This window comes from Leopardus geoffroyi, chromosome E1, assembly GCF_018350155.1.
Source record: "Leopardus geoffroyi isolate Oge1 chromosome E1, O.geoffroyi_Oge1_pat1.0, whole genome shotgun sequence".
Classification (NCBI taxonomy): Eukaryota; Metazoa; Chordata; class Mammalia; order Carnivora; family Felidae; genus Leopardus; species Leopardus geoffroyi.
The window spans coordinates 13,389,187-13,411,110 of record NC_059330.1 but is presented as its reverse complement, the minus strand read 5'-3'; the positions used below and the strand labels follow the sequence as shown (position 1 = coordinate 13,411,110).

Genomic DNA, 21,924 nt, shown 5'->3' with positions numbered 1-21,924 from the left:
AGCAGGCTCTGGGAAGCATGACTTTTGGTAACACATGGAGGATGAAGATCCAGCCTGCTGCCTCACTTCCCCCAAAAGCCAAAAACCTCTCACTGCTGATCCTCTCTCTTCCCCTCCAGCTTTACAGATCTCCCCCCTCTTGCCTACTCCAGGAAGTCCTCCCTGATTGCTCCAGCTATGCCTTCTCAGAGGGTAAGGGGGTTTTTGGAACCATTAGGGAAGAGGGGGAGAAACAGGATAGATAAGATCAACACCAGTCATCCCACCCTCGCACCCCCACTCTCACACTGCCCAGGCCAGGATTCTGGGCCCAGGAGACCCCCACCACAAAAGTTTACAACCCAAGGTCAGCTGGGAACAGGCAAATACAGCACCTGCACTACCCCTCCCCTTTCTGTGTCAACTCTGCCTACTAAGGCAAAAGACTACAGACATGTCCAGCTAGTGGCATGGGTCTTCCCAGTGCCCCCTGAGCCCCCGGCCAGAGGCCAGCCTCCCACCCCTACTCTTCCCCAGCCCTCCCAGGAGACCCACATCAATGTTGGTGTTGTAGACGATGATTTCCAGCACTGAGTTGTCTGTTGTAGTGTCCACGTTGGTGAGGTCATAGAGGGAGGACGACACAGGCCCGTACGCCCAGTCAGTAAACTTCCTGGACAGGCTCCGGAGTGGCTTCTCCTTGATCTCACGGCTGAGGATGTACTTCAAGATCTGGGGACAGGAAGAGAAACAGCTGTAGAGGAGGGCTGGGAAGATGCTCCCACCTAGATGGATTGAATCCTGCCCGTGCGTCTGCCACCAAGACCCCTGGGCTCAGCTTTATCTGTGGAATGGGTATGAAACTTGCTGCTCAGTCTGCTTCCAGGGACTGTGAATACCAGGGACGAAAGGTGTGGAGGCCCTTTGCATGATGCAGAAAGCTGCACAATCAGCTCGTAAATCCTTGTACCAGTTGGGGACCCCATTTAGTGAAGAATCTGGGAATCGACAATTCTGAGAACTAATTTCTGTTTGACCTGGATGTGAGAAGATACTAGAAGTTTTTCTGGCTTCCCTATCCCTCAGTCAAGACCATGCCCATTGAGGCTCACTCTCCTACTGACTGTGGGCCAGACAAGGGTGATACAAGAGTGCCAGCCTGGCAGAGAGGCCTCGGAAACCCACTCTCCAGGTAGTGATCCTCAAACCCCACTGCATGGTAGAGTCATGAGGAACACTCAGCAATCCCTTACCACCAGCTAATTCGGTCCGAATCTCTGGAGGGGGGATGCAGAGATCTGTGTTTTGTAAAGCTCCATGGGCAGTTCCAAAGCGCAGGCAAAGTGGAGAGCCACTGCTCTCCAGCTCACTGCTTCCCAAGACAGGGGCCAGGGCTTCCTGAGGCACCAACCCAAGGCCCAGGAAGAGGGTCCTGCTGGGGAGAACAGCATCAGAGCCGTGATCTCACATATTCCCATGTCATCTCATATGGGAGCCTTGTCCGCACAGCCCAGACAGAGAGCTCCCAGGGACAGGCAGGTCTCCCCATCCTGAGCCCCCAGCCTCGAAAAGCCTCAAGGAACAGGGTGTGTCTTAAGCGTCTCTGCACCCTCCACTCCTAGCATGGCGGCCACCTTGGGCATCGTCCAGAAAAGTTTTCCAAAGAACACTGAATGAAGAAGAGAAGGGACCAGGAATGAGGGGGTCCCATCCCCAGGACTGGCCACAGGGGAGCACATTGTCCTCTAGAGAATCAAGGGGACATGGGGCCATGCTCCATGCGGACACAGCACTTGCCTCAGAGGCTGGCAGGGAGGGGGCCTCAGAGGAAGCTCCACTTGCAGCCCTAATCGGACTCTCCTCAAAGCCTCCCACAAACTGTGTCCCAGCTATGGGTAGGAGACAGTGGGGAGGGTGGGGACACACACAATTCCTCCTCTGTCGAAGCCAATCTCCAACACCTCCTTCCCCCACAAGAGAATGAAAAGGTCCCTTGTGAGCCCCAGGCCTGACCACTGGGACTAGACCCAAGGCCCTCGGGGCACCCACCTCCCTTGTCAGCTGCCCCGAGGCTGGCACAGCTGTGATTGTTCAACAGCCCCTGCACCCACCCAGTCCTCCCACAGCCTCCCGGGAGCCTCAGTCCCCTCCCAAGGATCAGACACCATGGAGGCTGAGGAGCAAGCTTCTCTGAGCCTTGCCCCCCACCAGAATCCTGACCTTGATCTCAGACCAGGTTGTGACTCCAGTCAGCCACAGAGATGGGAGCCCACCCCAGCCCGAGTCTTCACCAAGGCTAAGCCTTGAGTTCCTCAGCCACACCACCAGGGCACAAAGGGCCGCAAGCAGTCACACTCTCTGCTGGGGACTCGGCTCAGAGGTTCAACATGAGAGACTGAGGTCTCTCCAGATCCAGAGCAGCCATTCTGGGACTCCTGTCCTCATGAGAGGCTGAAGGCCCAGAGGGTCAGGCCCAGCCTCCGCTTGGGTGCCTCGCCACCTGGGAATCCTCAGCCACAAAGCACATGAGGTATTATGTCACTGTGGTCTTAAAGCTCCCTCACTCTGACCCCAGACAAAGGGTTCCAGAGCAGGGGATAGAAACAGAGTGTTAGGGACTGAAGTCCAGACCGGGGGCCCCACACGCTGCACCTCAGTGGTCCTGTGTGGTCACTCACTCAGAACAAACCCAACTCAGGCCAAAATGCACTTCAAGACCTAAGGCCAAGATCTTCCCCAGGCCAAGGTGTAATCTGTGGAGTCCCCAGAAAGGCCCCATGAGCTGGCAGAGTGGCAGTGAGCCTCCCCGCTCTCCTTCCTGCCCCCCCAGCAGGCCCCACCTCAGCCTTGCCCATCTTGGCAGCCAGCTGCAGCGGCGTGAGGCCATCATTGTTGCACATGGTCTCCAGCTCCCAGGTGCCACTCCTCAGCAGGATCATGTCATACATGCGCTTCACAAAGTCATTCTGCGTCTTGAAGTCCTCAGCCACTGTCACCAGTGCGTGTAGGATGTTATTTCCCCGCGAGTCCTGCGAGGTGATGTCTGTCTGCTCGTTCTCCATCAGCAACTGCACAATCTCGGGCTGGTTGGTACATGCTGCCAGGGCCAGCGGTGTCTCGCCTGGAGGGTGGTAGCGGGAGCGCCAGAGCTCAGTTCCCTCTTAGACCAGAAGAGTGTTCCCCAACCCTAGGACTGAAGCCCATATCCTTAGCAGGACTGATCCCTCAGATTCCCTGTGACTTCTCCCCACACCCGCCCTGTATGGGGGAGGTTAAAGCTACATCACTTCTATAACCTAACTGGTCTCTCTTCTACCACTCTGGCCCTCTAACACTACCTTCAGCCTTCAGTACAGCAGCCAGATTGACCCTACTAACACATGAGACTCACCTCACCCAAAATAAAAGCTCAAGTTAGAACAATAGCCCACAACAAGGCCCTACATGTCCTGACATCATCTTCTCTCTTACCCTCATAATTTCCCTCCAGGCACAATGACCTTCTTCCTTTTCCTAGAACATACCAGACATTTTCCTACCTCAGGGCCTCTGCACAGGCCATTCCCTCTGCTGGTAGTGCTGTTTCTCAGAATCTACATTGTTCATTCCCTCACCTCCTCCAAATCTTTTGTGCAAACATCATCTTTTCAATTAATTACCCTAACCACACTATTTAAAATTGGAATCCACCTCCTTCCTGCTCTGGAACTCCCAATTCCCCTTCCCCTGCCTTACTTTTTATTTTTTCCATAGCACTTAGCATTTTCTAACATATTTTATGGTGTTCTTATTTATTATGTTTATTGTTGATGGTTTTCCTCCAGTGTAGAATGTAAGTTCCATGAGGGTAGGGATCCTTGTTTTGTTCACTGATACATTTCCGACACCTAGAACACTGCCTGGTATATATAGTAAGTGATCAATAAATGCTTGTTAAAAAAAGAGAAGGCAGGTGACTCACACATGGTCACACAGCAAGCCTGGGATAGAACCAGGACCGGACAACAGGTCTCCTGCTGTTTTCTTTCCAATCTCCCTCCTGTTCCCTCTCTTCATCCCTCCTTACAGACATTTCCCAACGCTGTCTCCAACGGGGTCTGACGCTGGGCAATGGACTGGACAAGACCCTGTCCTCCTGGCTGCTCAGACCCAGGCTGTCCTGATTGAAAAACCACTCAGAAGAGAAAATAGGCCAGAGGTTGTCAGTCAAGGCCTAGAGTGGGAAGACAGGTTGACAAAGTTGTGTGGGAAATTTTCTGGTGTGATGGAACTATTTATGTCCTGTCCTAATCGTGGTGGTGGTTACACAACTGTATGCATTTGTGGAGCTGAACAGAACGGTCCGTTAAAACTGTGAATTTCACTGTATCTAAAGTATACCTAATGATCTTTTCTTCACCCAGAGTGTCTTGACCCCAATTGCTTTTGGATTCTCTAACTTGTGAGTCAGGAAATTTTCCCCTCTTACTTTTGACTTCCTAGGTGCATTCCTGGAAGGCACTGGGCCCAGTGCCTGCATCAGCTCCTTACTATACTGGCAAATCATTCCCCTTCTGGGGACCTGTCTTTGCGCCTATAAAATAGGCCTTTGTCCCCCAAGTCTCGGTTCCCTACACAGGGCTGCTCAACCGGATGCCCAAGTGCCCTCTAAGATCACAGCTGACGCCCCCAGAATGCAGCTCTCCCATTCTCTCCCCACCTCTCCAGCCCCTCCCTCTCTGGTCCACCCTGGATGTCCGGTTCAGAAGGGTTTGCCCCTTGCGGCCTCCCCGGTCCCGGCTCTGTACTGCTGGGCCTTGGACATGTTGAGCAGGCAGGGATCAGCAGTGGGGGCTCCAGGCCCTGTCCCCCAGCGCCGGTTGGGGCAGCCCGTGCCGGGCGGGGGCGGTACCCACCAAAGTAGAAGCCCTCGTGCTGGTACTTGGGGTTGAAGAAGACCCCCCTGGCGTGGGCGTTGACGTCGGCGCCAGCAGCGATGAGCAACGCAGTGACGTCTCCCTGCCGCCGCTCAATGGCGATGTTCAGTGCCGTCTGCCCTGCGAACAGGGTGGGGATGGGGGAGGGTCGCTCAGCGGCTGGGCCCTGGGTGACGCCTCCTCTGGGGCCTCCACACCCTCCACAGAGCCACAGCTAAACACTAGCTGCCTGTCTGGTCTGTGTCGCCCAGCTGTCAAGAATCCCAGCTTCATTCTTTGCTCCATTCATTCGCATGGACGCAAGGAATATTGATGGAGTGACTGCTCTGTGCTCCCGTGCCAGGCGCTGGGGACAGGGAAGTACATGGGGTGTGGTTTTGATTCTTTTCCTCGAGAAGCTCACGGTCTCACTGGGAATTAAGTGCTATGATACTGGGAGGGGCAAGGGCTGTGGTACCTACAGCAGGAACTCTTAACATAGCCAGAGGGGGGCAGGGCCACGGTTCGCAGAAGTGACCTCTATGCTGAGACCCCTTAAGTTTATCAAGGCTGGGTGGGCTGGCTCAAGACTTCGTAGGCCAGGTTAAGAGGTTGGAACTTTATCCTGAGCACTGTGGGAAGTCATAAGGCATTGAAGCAGGCAAGTGACATGACCAGAGTTTGGGGTTTTTCTACCTGTGTATTTTCCCATCACTCTGGGTGCAGAATTGGAGGATGCATTAGAATCAGCCCAGATTTGTGAGGAACTGTCGCTCCAGAGGAGAAAGAAATGCTGAGGCCCAAAGACTCTTAGGAGAAAGAGTCCTCAGCATGGCCTGAGGGAGTGATTGGGAGAGAAGGGGTGACTAGCCTAGGAGCTGTGAGAATGGTGCCCCAGGGACTGAGGAACAGAACAGGGGAGCAGTAGCAGGAAGGGGCTGGAGGGACCTTAACCCTGTTGGTGGAGGCTGTGGAGCCTCCAGATGGAAGGGACTGGAAGGCTGGGGGTGGGGAAGGGTCTCGGAATGCCCCACCAGAAACAGCATTTTCCAGAGAGAGGCCACCGTGCCGTGCCATACACAAAATAAAGTCCTGGTGGATTAAAGAATTGGCGTTTAAAAAAAATGGAAAGTTCATTTATAACTAACCTTTTGGCAGGGAAGACCTTCTTAAGCAAGTTATAAAATGCAGAAACAATCACAAAAGAAAAACAAACATGTTTGATAAGATAAAAACTAAAGCTTTCTGTACTTCAAAAGACATCTTAAAGAAGGTTAAAAGGCAACTGATAGGCTGGGGAAAATATCTGAGATATAGAGACAGTATGTTTTTAAAAGTTCCTGATATATTAGCCAATAGACAAGCAACCTGATAGAAAACTGAGAAAAAAATTATTAACAAGCACCTCACAGAGAAGAAAATTCACAAGGCCAATGAAGAAAGTGAAACCTGTTTGGAATCATTGATAATCAAGAAAATAAAAGTTAGAATCTAACAAGTTAACACTTTTCCACTTTTCACCAGCCAGATTGGCAAAAACCAAAACCAAACAAAAGGATAATTTCCAATATTAGTGAAGGGTGAGGGAATGAGTATTTGGGGGAGAATAAAGCAGTACTTTTTGGAGGCAAATTTGGCAATTATCATTATACATTTCCTTGAACCCAGAAAATCCAAATCAAAGTATTTTCCTAGAAATGTGCACACGGAGCACAGGGTCATAGACAAGAATGTGCACTGTGAGATATTGGCGAGGATGCGGAAAAAGGGGAACACTTTTGCACTGCTGGTGGGAATGCAAACTGGGGCAGCCACTCTGGAAAACAGTATGGAGGTTCCTCAAAAAATTATAAATAGAGCTAACCCTATGACCCAGCAATTGCATTACTAGGTATTTATCCAAAGGATACAAAAATGCTGATTCGAAGGGGCACATATATTCCAATATTTATAGCAGTGCTATCAACAATAGCCAAATTATGGAAAGAGCCCAAATGTCTATTGACTGATGAATGGATCAAGAAGATGGGGTACATATATACAATAGAATATTTCTAGGCTATCAAAAGAATGAAACCTTGCCATTCGCAACAATGTGGATGGAACTAGAGTGTATTATGCCAAGCAAGATAAGTCAGTCAGAGAAAGATAAATATCATTTGATTTCACTCATATGTGGAATTTAAGAAACACAGCAGATGAACATAGGGGAAGGGAAGGAAAAATAAGATAAAAACAGAGAAGGAGGCAAACCGTAAATACACAAAACAAACTAAGGGTTGCTGGACGGGTGTTGGGTGGGGGTGGGGGATGGGTTGAATGGGTGATGGGCATTAAGGAGGGCACTTGTTGGGCTGAGCACTGGGTGTTATATGTAAGTGATTACTCACTGAATTCTCTCCTGAAATCATTATTACACTATATGTTAACTAACTTGAATTAAAAAAAAAAAAAAGAATGTGCACTGTGCTATTGTCATCGTGAAAAATTAGAAAACATTCAGATAGCCATCCACAGGGGAATAGTGAAATTAGCCACAGGATAGCCATCCTCAGACTAAGCAGGTAAAAGGAGGCAGATGCTTCGGATTCTGTGTCTCCATTTCTCTCTGCCCCACTCGCCTCTTTCTCTCTCTCAAAAGTAGATATTAAAAAAAAAATTTTTTTAAGTAGACAGACTTTCATACAGACTCATATTCTGAGATGGGAAGGTGTCTGAGGCATATAGTTAAAAAAAAAAAAGCAAGTCGTAGAACAATGCAAACAGCACCATACTATTCTATGTTAAGGAGGTAAGTGAATGAATAAGACCATCTACTTCTATGTGCGCATAGACACATGTGTAGAAAGCCTAGGAAAGTCTCCCAAGTCTACACACCATAATAATCAGTTCTGGATTGGACCGTAGGAAACAGGCAAAGGATTTTTTTTAACTTAATTTAAATGTTTAAATGTTTGACAATGAAACTCTCTTCATGTGTTATTTATGTAATTAAAAATAGTTATGTTGTCGGGGCGCCTGGGTGGCGCAGTCGGTTAAGCGTCCGACTTCAGCCAGGTCACGATCTCGCGGTCCGTGAGTTCGAGCCCCGCGTCGGGCTCTGGGCTGATGGCTCAGAGCCTGGAGCCTGTTTCCGATTCTGTGTCTCCCTCTCTCTCTGCCCCTCCCCCGTTCATGCTCTGTCTCTCTCTGTCCCAAAAATGAATAAACGTTGAAAAAAAAAAAATTAAAAAAAAAAATAGTTATGTTGAATCTCAACAATGGATATATAATGGTTCATTAAGCTAATATCTCAAATATATGTTTAAAACTTTTAATAATAAATGTTTTAACTACATAAATTGCCTTGGAAAAGGCACGTTTCTGAAGGCCTCTAATAAAATGCTAAAAATTATAATATTTTAAAAGTGGTCTTTGGATCGTCTTAGCAGCATATGGAGGAAATATTAGTTATCTTTGGATCCTCTTGGCAGCATATGGAGGAAACATCAGCCTCTGCCTGCCGGGGGAACTGAGACTCAGAAAGAAAAGCAAAGTAACATGCCCAGAGTGAGGAAAAAGAGGACACTGGTGGTGCTGGAGCCCCTTAGCCCCAGGCGGCAGGCAGCACCCAGGACTGAAGGAAAGGTGCCAGAAGATACCATCACAGGGAAAAAATGGGGTGGGGTTGGTTTCTGGGAAGACAGAAATAAACGGCTCTTCCCACCATGCGGAAAGAGAGTGGGTGCTCACACCCCCCAACAAGCCCACCAACAAAGAAGGAAGGGGTGAGGGGAGGCTGAGAAAGGACAGAAGTCAGGGGTTGCAGCCGGGACAGCAAAGCCTTAATACACTAATCTTCATTTATTCACCCATTCGAAAAGCATTTATTAAGGACATCTTCTGTGAGACGCCAAGCATCCCAGGGAATCCACTATGGGCAAGATAGACTCCATCCCCACCCTCAAGGGGAACATGCTACTAGAAAAGGGAGTATGTAAGTCCCTGTAATGCTGACAGGAAGAAAGGGGGACAGAAGGGGACTGAAAGGGAGAAGAATCAGGACAGATAAGCCTGAGGCACTGGCCTAAACCTCCCTGGCTACAAGACTACTATCAACTCCCTGGTGGCAGGCTGAGAACATTTTATAGCTCATCCAGCTTTTCTCTTTGCTTTGGCCACCAGGGAGCTCAGTGTGCAGCTCAGCACTCAGTGGCAGCAGTCTTCCCTGGGTTTCCTCTCTTCTGATCAACGGTGTGGAGTTTTCACAATCTTTGACTTTTTCCTGCATGTAACGAAAACCCTTTAGAGAGTCTGTAGTTTAAATAAATAAATGAATAAAAATTAAAATGACTTTCTCCCATGAGAAAAGTTGAGGGCCCGAGCTAGACCATCACCTGCAAAGAGCAATGGTTAGCGCCCCATGGCATATCAGCAGGATGGCATCCAGTAATTCCTGAGCCCGTCATCTCTGTACCTCATTAGACCCTAATGGGATGTGTACTGAGTCCAAAAATTCCAGGGAGGACACATCTTACAGATTATTCACAACAGATTTGCTGGGCAGCGAAACACCATCTCAGATTTGATCTCCCTGCCCCTCTCCAGCCCATTTAAGAGAGAAACCACAACACTGAGACCCAAATGGGGTGGTTCATGGTAGCGATGACAGTTGCCATGTGTTGTCCTCACCCAGCTGTCTGACAGATTCTCTGGCCTTCTTTCCATTGCTCCAGTGTGTCAAACTCATTCCCATCTCAGGCTTTTGCCCTTGCCCTGCTCCAAATCTTTTGTCACCACGTAGGCGGCAGGTCAAAGGTTACCTCCCTGCTTATCCACTCTGAAGTTGCCTGTCCCCAGTCACTTTTGATCCAATTACCTTCTTCTATTTTATTTTCATAGCATTTTCCATCTAAAATTACCTTATTTGGAGCATTGGCCTACATCTGTCTTGTTCACCACTGTACCCTGGTGCCAAAGACAATGCCTGGCATGTGGTCAGTGCTCAAAGCTATCTGCAGAACAAAGGAAGAGAGGTGTGCTTGCTATGTGGTGCTAATGCTAAGTGCTTTCTGCGGTGACAGCAGTGTCCCTGCGTGGCCTGGCTCCCACCAGACCCTCTGCAATCCCTGTCTGCATGGCAGCATACCTTCGTAGGCCTCCTCTGTGTATGCAGCATTGATGAACCTGTCCAGGATGTCGTTCTCTTCAGCAAAAGCCAGCAGGATCCGCACGATCTCCTTGGTGTTGGGGTTGATGTTTAACAAGGCCTTCATCAGGCAGGTCTTCCCCGTGTCAGAGGCCGTCAGCTTGTGCATAAGGAAGTCTGCAGGGAGGGAAACAGAATGAGCTGCAGGAGGGGCCTGTCTGCTCCTGGCGGGGTTGCGGGGGGGGGGGGGGGGGCAGGGTGTGGGGGCTGCAGGCTCAAACCTCTAGACCCTGCTCCAGGCCCTCCCCTGCTGCACACTCCCCTCCTCCCTCTCCAGCTACTCCTCCCCCAAGGCCCCGGAGAGGCTTATCTGAGGCCTTTTGCTCTTTGCTTTCTGTACCCTCTCCCTTATAGGGTACAACCTCACCCACTGCGTGGCTTTCCACTGTCCACTTCAGTGCTGACACCCTGAAATCTCCAGCCTGCCTCCTCCTGGTAGCCTACAAATAAAGCTCATCACCTCCCCCTAACAAGCTACTCCCCAAGCTAACAGCTTGGGCCCCACCATCCACCAAGTCACCAATGGCACCACCCTAGACTCCTCCCTTTCTCTCACCCTCCTTGTCCTTGAGTCCAGCCAATTCCACTGCTGAAGAGCTGGTCACCTTCCCCCACTCAGATGCTGCGGTCCCCACCTCGCCTGAATAGCTTCCTTCCCATCCGCCATGCAGGAGCCAGACCACGACCTTTACCTGTTTAAGCCCTTTCATGGCTCCCCATTGCCCTCAGAGTCAGGTTCAATGTCCCCAGCCCAGCATTCTGGGCTCCTCACACGCCCTCCTCACGGGCTGTCATGGGGGAAGGTTGACAGCAGGAGGCACGCAGGGCCCCCAGCCCTGTACCGTCTCTGCCGGAGCCAGGCACTGACCAGCCACTTCCAGGCCACGACGTCGCTTGCAAAGCTCCTGCAACTCCACCAGCAGCTCCAGCAGCTCCTCCACGCTGCCCTCTGACACGGCTGCAAAGATGCGCTTCTTCAGCCGCCTCTTTTTTCGCCTCTGCTCTTCCTTGGCCAGGTTTGCACTGAGGCCAGAAAGTGTTTCCAACTCACCACACATGCACCCCCACCCCCACTCACTCCCCTTCCCCCGACCAGAGCCACGATGCCTGCAGGGTGCTGCAAAGCCCAGAACCCCCTCCATTAGTGCTCCGGGCCCCTGGGATCCATGTCGCCCTATGCAGGCTTCCCTCCTAATCCAAATGCAATCACATTTTTTCAGAATATACGCTTGGGGGCTCCCGGGTGGCTCAGTCAGTTAAATATCTGACACTTGATTTTGGCTCAGTCATGATCTCACGGTTCATGGGATGGAGCCCTGCATCCAGCTCTGCACTGACGGTGTGGTACCTGCTTCAAATTCTGTGTCTCCCTCTTTCTCTGCCCCTCCCCTGCACACTCTCTATTTCTCTGTCTCTCTCAAAATAAGTAAGCTTTTATATATATATATATATATATATATATATATATATATATTTATATTTATATATATATATTTATACACACACATATATATTTAGATACACATAGTAAAGGTGATTAGGAAGAACTATTTATGGTGATTACCTAAAAAAGTATGAGAGTAGAGGAAGGAAAATCCCACTTTCATCTTTTGTGGTGTCTGAATTGTTTAAATCTATCTCTCTGGGCCCCCACACTCTGAATAGGCAACCATGGTAACGCACATTCTTTTGTTTGTGTGTGTTCTTGCGGAAATGCATATGATGTTTCATGGTTTATATGCATATATTTTTAAGTTACGTAGACGGGATTGTGTTAGAGTTCTCATTCTGCTTCATACTGTGGCTTGAATGCTTCACAATGAATGGGTAATACTTTTTATAGTTTATAAAATGTAGTACTCCCCTCCCCCCACAAAAATGCCTACATGCCGCAGCCATAGGCCCAGACATTCGTCCCAGCCCCCGGGAAGGGAGGCTTCTTTCTCTCTCCTGGGTCCTGGTGCCTGTGCCCCTGACACCCACCTGGTGGACACCGTGGGATGAGAGGAAGGGCCAGGCTCACCTGGGACTGTTGGGATTGGACGGCGTCTCTGTCACGTCGTCCTGAGGGGACTGCGGAGAGTCCATGTCATCACAGTTGCCAGAGAGGCTGGAGGGTGGGGAAAGGAAGAGGGACACAGGAGTTTAAAACTGGACAATGGTAGCATGCCGCAACCGGGCCTGGCCACGTGGCCCAGAATGAGTCACTGCCCCCGCCCCCTGGAACTGAGGGCTGGGTTGGCAGGGGGTGGGGATGGCTGGGCAGGGGGGCCGGGACTCACCACTGCCGGATGTTGGAGTCCATAGGCTTGGAGAAGACGGGGGGAGAGGTCTTGGAGACTGTGGGGTTGGGATCAAACCCTTCTATCTCCAGGAAGAAGTGTGCACTGTGGGGACACCCAAGCAAGGCCATCAGAGCTGGGGCAGAGATTGTCCACCTGTGTGTCCTGCAACCCTGCTTCCAAGAGTGCCCAGCCACACAGAGCACTCGCTCTCGGCCAGCTCTGTGCTGGACCCCGTCCCTCGTGGCCTCACTCTTCCCTCACAGCAGCCCTTGAGGATGGGTACCATCCCAATCATCCACATTCCACAGGGGGGCCTGAGGAGGCTCTGAGGTCAAGCGACTTGCCCAAGGTCACACAGCAGGCAGGCAGCAGAGCCAAGATTCAAAGCTGGGTTTGGGTGACTCTTGTCACTAAAAATACTGAGTAGATGAACAACACAGGGGTCTCTACCAGGGTGGCCTAACATCTTAGGGGACTTGCCTGTCTGCAGGTGCAAAGGACCCACCAGCGATGGTGAACATGGCAACAAGAACCACAATTTCCCATCATGCCCCCCAACTGCCCCTCTGGCCTCAGATCTGAAGAGCCCTACCAGGGAGAGGTCCCTAGATGCTGACATCTACAAGGGCCTTTCCTGGCTGCCAGGGCACAATCCTCACCCCCACATTCAACCCCCTTTGACCACCTCTCATATTGTTTTGTTGGCACAGAAAATAGATCTGGAGCAGTGAGTGGATATAAAAGTTCGGGGTATAGGGCTAAGAACCCCTTGTGGAGAAGGAAAACTCAGGAAAGCACTTTGGACAGTGGAGGCAAGGAGCAGTAGAGGGCCAAGTGAAGGGCATGCTTTCCCCCAGGGCTGGAAGAGAGACTTGGGTGCAGGGTCTGTGACCTGGATAAGCCCCAAGGAAAGGGACAGACTTACTGCCCCATGAGAGGCAAGACACAGACCCAAGATAGGACTCCCTAACCAGACATAGCCCGGCCTCACCTTTAGACACGCCCACACACACAGACACGCCCACTCTCGGAACCCACAGTCACACACTCAGGGACAAGCCTTCTCATGACATCCAGAGTAGTGAGGATCAGGCTGGCGGTCAGTTGTAGCAATACTCCCCACGCCGTGGCTGCTGCAGCACACCTGCTGGCTCAGTGACCTCACCTGGGAACGATGGCCTTTTGCCACCTGGCCTCTCTCCTCAGTGCCTTTGCTGCCTGCCTCTTTCAGGCCCAGAAGGATCAACACACTCCCTCCTTTTCTCACAAGACCACAGAAGAGCTCCCAAGGTATGATTCCAGCCATATCAAGTTCAGAAGGAAGGGCATCAGGGAAGGGATCATGGCCCCATTCTACAGATGAGGGAACTGAGGCTCAGGCTGGAGCAGCAGCTCATCCATAGTCACCCCACCAGGCTAGAAGCCAAGATGGTCAGAGAACCTGACTCCTGATTCCAGCCTCAAAGTTTATACCACTATCCACACTGCTCTCCCCTCAGCCCTCTGGATCTTCCAGCCAAAGCAGCTCTAGGGATTAGCTGCAGGTGGAAACTGCCCAACATAGGCACTTCCCAGGATGGGGCAGACAGGAGGGAGACTTGGGTCTTGCCTGGAGAATTCCTCTCCTCTCCAGGCACACACAAACCTGGAAGTCTCAGAACAAATCCAGTACTTGGGTGGGGACAGAAATGCGGTGGGAGACAGGGCTGGCTAGCACATTGGGCCTCACCCTCCTATCTTCTGCCCATCAGAGGAACGAACGTTCTGATCTGACCTGAAATCAAATCCTTCTTCCAAAAGAGAAGTAAACCCCTGATGGGGAGCCCAAAATCTGGGTTCTAGTCTGCCTCGGTCTCTGCCTCTACCTCCTGTATGCCCCCAGGATGGAGAATAGTTGGGCCAGATAATCCCTAAGGCCTGGACTCTGGAGCCAGGACAGCTCTAAAATCATCCACGAATGGACCGTGCAGCTGAAGTGGGCATCAGAGGTCATCCAGTCTGATCACCACTCTTGGCACCCCTGGAGTGCCCCAGAAATGCCACCCTAAAGCTTTCCCTGCTTGCCTGGGCTCCTCAGTAGTGCATCTACTCGATAAACGTTTATTGAGCACCCACAGTGTATCAGGCACTGTTCTAGGAGCTGGAGATTAAACGGTGCACAAATGGGCAAAGATCGCTCTGAAGAGCTACTGTTCTAGTGAATTGGTCAGAACTGGCCCCACGGATCGGACCAGGGCATAGCACAATGAGGCCATTTCTTTTCCTGCTCCAGACAACACACTGAGCTTCAGCTGTAAGATCCTCAGTGGGAGGAACTACAACTGCAATGTCTTTGATTCTCCAGAACCCAGCACTAGCTCTGACACTCAGAAGACTTAACAGAGGAGCAGAACATGGACAGGTAACGTATGAAAGATAAATGCGAGAAAGGAAAAATGGCTGGTCAGATAGATGGACAGATTAGTTGGATGGGTGAATAAGGTGGATAGATGAGTAGATGGTGCACGAATGCATGAATACATGGAAAGCTAGATGAATGGATACATGGATGGCTGAGGAATGAGTACTTGGGTGGGCAGATCAGTGGGTAGATGCAGAGACTGGTAGACTGGCCCAATAAGCAGGTAGGATTAAACCTTAAACTTTAAATGTTGGGAGATTGCATCCCTCAAGTGACTCCTGTTGGGCTCTCATTGCCCAAAGGTTTCTTCTCTTTTTCTCGGTCTTGCACATGAAGCTAAGGAAGGGTCCCCTGCCTCTCCTCTACCTCTCCTCCTTCTCAGGGCCTCCTCCCAGAGTCCAAAGGGGCCTCAAGGATGGAGCAGAAAATCAGATCATGACAGCATCTATCTACTCCAGGCCTGGAAAACAAGGCTCCCAGGGAGGGGAAGAAATATTTCCTTATCTTACTGTGAAGTGTCCTCCCTCATGCCGAGGAACTGTCCTAAGCCACCAGGACACTTAATCATCAACTTACCCCCTCTGTCTCTTGTTGTCTCACCTGCTCCTTCACTGACTCACCCACTTACTTAAAAACTACTAGGGGCGCCTGGGTGGCTCAGTCGGTTACGCGGCCATCTTTGGCTCAGGTCATGATCTCACGGTTCGTGAGTTCGAGCCCCGCGTCGGGCTCTGTGCTGACAGCTCAGAACCTGGAGCTGCTTTGATTCTGTGTCTCCTTCTCTCTCTGCCCCTCTGCCTCTGGAGCTCTGTCTCTCTCTCTCTCTCTCTCTCTCTCTCTCTCTCTCTCTCTCAAAAATAAATAAAAATTTGGGGCGCCTGGGTGGCGCAGTCGGTTAAGCGTCTGACTTCAGCCAGGTCACGATCTCGCGGTCCGTGAGTTCGAGCCCCGCGTCGGGCTCTGGGCGATGGCTCAGAGCCTGGAGCCTGTTTCCGATTCTGTCTCCCTCTCTCTCTGCCCCTCCCCCGTTCATGCTCTCTCTCTGTCCCAAAAATAAATAAACGTTGAAAAAAAAAATTTAAAAAAATAAATAAATAAATAAATAAATAAAATAAATAAATAAATAAATAAAAATTTAAAAAATTAAAAAAAAAAACTACTAATATGCTCAGTGTAGGAAACCTGGGGAGCAGGGAAGGAAGAGATGACCCTTCTATGGATCCTGTCCTCAGAGATTTCAACCAAAGCTAGGACATCATCCCAATTAGGCACCTCAGTCTCTTTAGGGAGGAGCTGGGCTATGGGATCTCAGGGGAAGAGAAGGTTCTTCAGTTGAGGGCAGGGACAAGAATAGGCTTTGTGCTCTGTCACTGTGGGACTTGCTCTGGATCTTGGAGCAGATCTGTGGCTTGGAAAAATCCCCAGAAGCAGAGAGCACAACATGAGAAAAGCTTCCATGGCAGGAAGGCAAGGACTATGTCTGAGGAAGGAAGTCTTTGGTGGCAGGGAACAAGAGTGTTGAGAGCTGGGCTGGAGAGATAACTGACTGTGAGCAAGGACCCAATTCCTGGGATGGGGAGCTGCTAGATCATGAGGGCCATCCCACACCTGCCCTATTTGCCACTGCACATGTCACATCTCCCTGCCATCATGACAGATGGTGAAGTCTTGGCCATGTGCCATCCTAGCTCCTAATATGCAACATAGGCTGTTTGTTTGTTCCTACCTTTGATCCAGACCAGAGGGCACCACAAGTGTGTTGTTAACTCAGGTGAGCATACAGCTCTGCACCATGTCTCCTGCATTTCTGTCCCTTTTGAAGATAATGAACTTCCCCTGAGCTGGGAAGGAGCCTGTGTGGCCAACCACTTCATCCCAAGAAATGCCCAAGGGCCCTGGTCTCCAAAAGACCCATTCCTCCATACCCTTCATCAGCCTGGGCCTCTATCCCAGGGTGTCACCTTGCCCAGGATTCAGTAAGGAGGCCATAGTGGTAGCTGTTCATGAGAAATAGCATGATGGTTGAGGAAAAGCTCCAGGTCCAAAAAAATTTCTCCCCACCTAGACCTCTTGGTGTCTTCAATCCCACCATTAGTACAGATTCACTTACTGATCAAACTGGCCTTCTTTATTTACATAGAATTTTTATTTTTCTTTCTAGGCTGAGTCTTATACTCAGTTTTGCGGGAGATGCTCAAACCTTCGGGGTATGGGGAGAAATAGGCACGTGAGGGCCCTCAAAGAGCTCTTGGGAAGAAGGGGCTACCATTTCAGGAGACAACAGCCACACCTCACACCCAGGCCTTTGGCTTTTGAGGCCATAGGTAGAGCTGGGTCTACAGCTAAGTCATGAACAGGGATAGGCTCAGAAAAGGCAGTTTGGCTGTGGAAAGATCCTGGGATTTTCCTGAAACCCTGTCTGAAATCCTTCCCTGAGGTCCAAACCTCCCCTAGGAATGTGAGAGGGGAAAGGGAAAGAGGCAGGAGGGTGGTATTTGGTGGCTTAGCTCAGGGATACCTCCGCCCTTACCTAGACAAGCAAGCCCACCCAGGTCCAGACTGTCCCCACAGTCCCGCCAATACCTGTCTGAACTCAGTGTCCACTCAGTTTTCTCTCCTACAGTCCAGGATGGAGCCTCCACCTGGATGTCCCTCGGACACTTCTCAGCCAAAATTCACATCTGAATTTGGCTTGTCTCTTCTCATCTTGCTCTTTCTCCTGACATGAGCATGTCAGAGATGGCCCCATCATCCCTGCAGGTCCCCCCACCAGATGAAGGGGATATCTCTTGGTCCTCCTTGTCCCCAACTTCTTATAGCTGATCCTGCAGACCCCACGATCCTGATACCTTCCTGACCCGACCCCCTCTTCTCCATCCCTGATCACCCAGGTTCAGACCTCACCACCTGTCATTCAGGCTTCCCAAGAGCTTTGTCATCTCCCTGCTCCCAGCCTCCCCTCCAAACCATCATCCACACAGATCACCCAGAGTATCGTTTCCAAAATGAAAATCTCACCATGCCCTCCCTCTCACACAAAATCCCTTTAGGCTCCCCACCGCCCTCAGGTTTGTCTAAATTTCTTAACCAATCCCCAAGACCCAGCTCCAATGAGACTCATGTTCCCCAAAAGTCCTCCACCCACCAAGCACTTCAGCTATACAGTCCCTCGCTGGTCTCCACCCCTAGCCTCTTTCTGGGATGCTCTTTCCTTTCTTCTCCACCTGCCATCACCCATTTCAAACCACTTCATCCAGGAAGTGCCCTGAGACTTTCCACAGGATCAGAACGACCCACCCCTTCTCAGACCCCATCCTGCCTGGTTGTCAGGACACTTCCCCCGTTCTTCGGGGTGCCTTTCTCACCAGACTATGAGCAGGGATGGGCATTCTTTCTGTCTCCCCAGCCTGAGCCCTGGTGCATAAAAAACTTCAGTGATTATTACTCAAAACAACAGACAAAAAGGAAAGCACCAACTTCACATCTGGCCCAAGAGGGGGCCTGGGATGGACACAGAGGAGGCAGGACAAATGAGCTGAACTAGACCTGGAGCTCACCGGGGTCCAATGAAAGCACAGCTTGTGGGGAGGAGGGCCATTCGGGCTTGAGGGGCACCAAATGAGCTGAGGGTGTGGGGGACTGCCATGGAGGCATCTCAGGGGCCAGGGATGACCCTGGAGAAGTACTTTCTTTGCTCCTGCTTCTTCCGCATCCCCATCTGGGAAGTAGTCATAGCCATCCCAGCCCCATCCGGTTCCCAGGGGTTCTTTGGAATAATAATAACAATGACAATGATGAAGATGAATCTCCAAGTAACAAAAACACTATCAACACTAGCATGTGCAGGGCACTGACTATGTGCCAGGCACAGAGCATTATGCCAACAACCTCAATTAACCATCATCCTATGAGTTGGTGCCTTTGCTGGTGTCCCCATTACACAGGTGATATTAAAGGGCTTGAATAAGCTGTGGCTCAGCACCCAGTGGACAGGGAAGTAGTTGGTGTAGGTAAAAAAAAGTACCCACTTGGGGATCCAGACTACCTGAAATTTCCATGTACTTTCTTGCTCCTTGTTTCAAGGATGGCTCCAGAAATCCCTTGCTTCACCCAGAAGCCTTCCTGAATATTTCTGCATCAGTGCCTCTGATACCTCCAGGGAGACCTCCCTGATTATTCTGGTTGTACTGACTTCCCCAGCTCAGCCCCCTGAGTATGCAGTGCTATTTCCCCACCCTCCCCCCCATTTATACCTAGTTGGACACCAAGTCACCCCAGATGAACTGAGAGTCTTAGGTCTACCCCAGGCAAGTGATCCCTGAGGATGGACACCAGGATCCTTCCTGTGCCTTTACAACACAGTGACCAAGCCCTCCAGCCCTACCTCTTCTTGGTTGGCGTAATCTCTGCTGACCTCTTCTCCTGCAGGATGGCAGGGTTCCCACTGGGGACAGCAGCTCTTCTGCCCATGAGGGGCACCATCTCCTTAGTGTGGACATTCATGACTGGAACACAATCACAGCACAGATGCTTTGGTTGAGTAGGCATGGAGGAGCTTCAGGGGGCTTCAGACCCCCATGTGTCACCATGTGGCCCCTGATCATACCCCAGGATAAGGATCTCACTCTCCACCTTCCCAGGCTGCCAACTCTTCCCAGGGACAGGGAGATTGTCCCCACAATTTCTCCTGTTCCCTACTTCAGCATCCCTGCTCCTGTGCATCCTAGGAGAGCCCAACAGGGCTTCTAGTAGAGACCACCATGCCCTTAGCTTCTCTCAAGACACATCTCCAGCCACCAATATTCAGGTGGACTCCCAAGAATTAGCTCTGCTTTTTCTAATGTCCTTATCAGATTTTTGTGTTCAGAGCTATCCTCAACAGAATAAGACTATCACGTCCTTTACTCTAGACACTATGCTCATAGTAATACAGCCTCCAGCCTCTCAGGTGTTTTGGATTTCTTAGCACCCTGGTGGTCTCTGCAGCTAACACACTGATTATCTTTGTGTCATCCACCCAGAGCTGAGTGCAACCGGCCTTGTAGCTATCTGTCCATTGGACTCCCTTCTCACCTGAAGGGAGCAGTGGAGCCCCCTCCCCAATGCAGAGGAGGCAGCCCCTCAGTCTTGAACTGTTTTACTGATGTTCATACTGATGGAGCTGGATGCCATGTTGGCATCCCTTTGAGGGATATGCTAAAGAGAGGGACTGACGTGTCTTTTGAGGACACTAAGGGGACCTTAGAGGTTTCTGTGTATAGGAAAGCCTGAATAAAGACCAGGGCTCAAGAAAGTTAGCAAGTGGCAAGAAGCTGGTGTGGTTGCAGAACCTGGGGAGTTCATGGGGACCATTGGCAGGGAGAGGCTCAGAAGTAGGTGGGGCCATGTTGTATGGGCCTGGAACATCAGTCAGGAGCTGCGGCTGGTCCCAAGGGCAGTGGGCATAGGAGACAGCCATGTTAGAGGAAGGTGGAGTGGAGGATGGAGGAGACCAGGCCATGGGGCTGGGAGGAGGCTGCCATGGAGGCCATTGGCATGGGTAAGCATAGGCTGGCCATGTAGGATGAGATGGACAGGGCAAAGGGTTGTGTGGACAGGAGGTGACTCTACAGTAAATGGGGGGGGGCATTCTCAACTTGAACAGCCCTCAGAGAACTCCCTCAGAGTCATGGAGGTAGGGGCAGAGGACAAATTTCTATAGGAAGAGTCCAGGTGGGTGAGATGGAGCCGGGGCCACTGGTAACCTTGGTCCAAATAGGAAAAGTTCCTGGAAAAAGTGTCCAGAGCAGTTTGCCATCAGACCGCAGTGAGGTTGGGAAATGGGACAGGCATCCTCCCCCAAAATTAGCAGCCCTGGGAAAGGAGGAGTTATCCAGGGGAGGGCTTTGGTGTTGGAATGCAGGTACCTTGGGAAGGACCTTTGAAGAGGGGCCTTAAGGCCAGGTGGGTGGAGTATCCTACTGAGAGAGAGTCATGATCATGTGGGTCCCTGACTGTATCCACAGTTACAGGATGAGGCTGGGTGGCCTTTACCACCTTCCTCAGCCCACAGTGGCCTATGGCCAGATACGGCTAAAAGGTTGAGCTAAACCAAGAGTGAAGGAGAGGGATGGAGGGCATGTCTCTTACCCCTCTCTGGGCCTCTGTTTTCTCTTCTGATAAATGGGCTGATTGGACCCCAAGGACCCTATGGCTCTCACCTATGACAGCTGGCTGCTCCCTCCTCCCTGCCGTGGGCCCACGAGTTGGGGCAGTTCTGGGAAGCTGGGCAGGAGAGGGTCAAGAAAACTCTGGTCTGAAGCTATAATTAGCAGTGATGATTAGCTCCCTGAGTCACCCCACAAACCCTGCATTCTCACCTGTGGGACTCTCTTGCTGCCTTGCCCTCCCTGTCTCTGGGATTGGGCTTCCTCACCTGGGAAGTGCCTCCCAAGTCCTGATACTGACTGGAATGGCCTTCCCTGGAAGACAGACCAGGCCTGGGGGCCACGGGGAGCCCCTGCAGCTGCTGGCTCAGCACCTGTGAGTTGCCTGGGCCTTGTCTCTCTCAAGCTCTGGGCTACCTCATCTCATCCTTACCCCCTTACACTCCTGCCCCGGAAAGCCACATCCCTGGGGCCTGCTGGTGGGGACAAGAACCTCACTTCTGCCCCTTGGAGGGTGTGAGCCTTTCCCCCTCTTCAAGATCTCCAAACCTCAGGGAAGTTTCCTGGGTCCATCAGAACCTGTGCTCTGGCACACTCCCTGGGCCAAGAGCTCACGTCTAACTTTGTTTCTCCTGCTAGAGATCCAAGCTTCTTCCCACCCCCTCCCCCAAGGCCTATCAGCAAAGGGTGGATGTGACCTAAAGGACCCCTTAGGTCTTTGCCCTAGGGTCCCCTAGGACCTTGGAGGGCACTGGTTGCCATGTGTGGTGAGGACTCACCTGGTAAGGTCCGGGTGGTGGTGGCTGCCCTTGCTCAGAGATCACCGCATGTCCCAGGCCCAAGGACCCCCAGAGGGACTATGGCTGAGGCGGCGGGAGGCTCTCATCATAGGCAGGGAGATGGCTGAAATGAGGCGTCGGAGGCAGAACTGGCTGGGCCACCTGCCCTCGGCGCCAAGCAGGCCACACCCACCAGCCATAGCTGCAGCGCCCGCCCACCCACATGCCCTGCCTGAGTCACCCCCACACCT

The 21,924-nt window shown here is 51.3% G+C and overlaps 1 protein-coding gene across 3 annotated transcripts in view; it reads right to left on the bottom strand.

Annotated features, from left to right (window-relative positions):
* Positions 1-21,924, bottom strand: part of TRPV3 (transient receptor potential cation channel subfamily V member 3) — a 37,997-nt gene extending 16,073 nt beyond the window's left edge. Inside the window, exons 1-9 of one of the 3 annotated variants that reach the window (XM_045487699.1) lie at positions 21,674-21,924; positions 19,133-19,253; positions 12,345-12,449; positions 12,086-12,172; positions 10,931-11,085; positions 10,003-10,179; positions 4,875-5,015; positions 2,820-3,100; positions 535-711 (exon numbers count right to left, since the gene is read on the bottom strand). In XM_045487699.1, the coding sequence (XP_045343655.1) occupies positions 535-711; positions 2,820-3,100; positions 4,875-5,015; positions 10,003-10,179; positions 10,931-11,085; positions 12,086-12,172; positions 12,345-12,449; positions 19,133-19,251 (1,242 nt within the window). In that variant the 5' untranslated portion in view covers positions 19,252-19,253; positions 21,674-21,924. The remainder of the gene's footprint in view (positions 1-534; positions 712-2,819; positions 3,101-4,874; positions 5,016-10,002; positions 10,180-10,930; positions 11,086-12,085; positions 12,173-12,344; positions 12,450-19,132; positions 19,254-21,673) is intronic. The other 2 variants (XM_045487697.1, XM_045487698.1) reach the window with 2 other exon arrangements.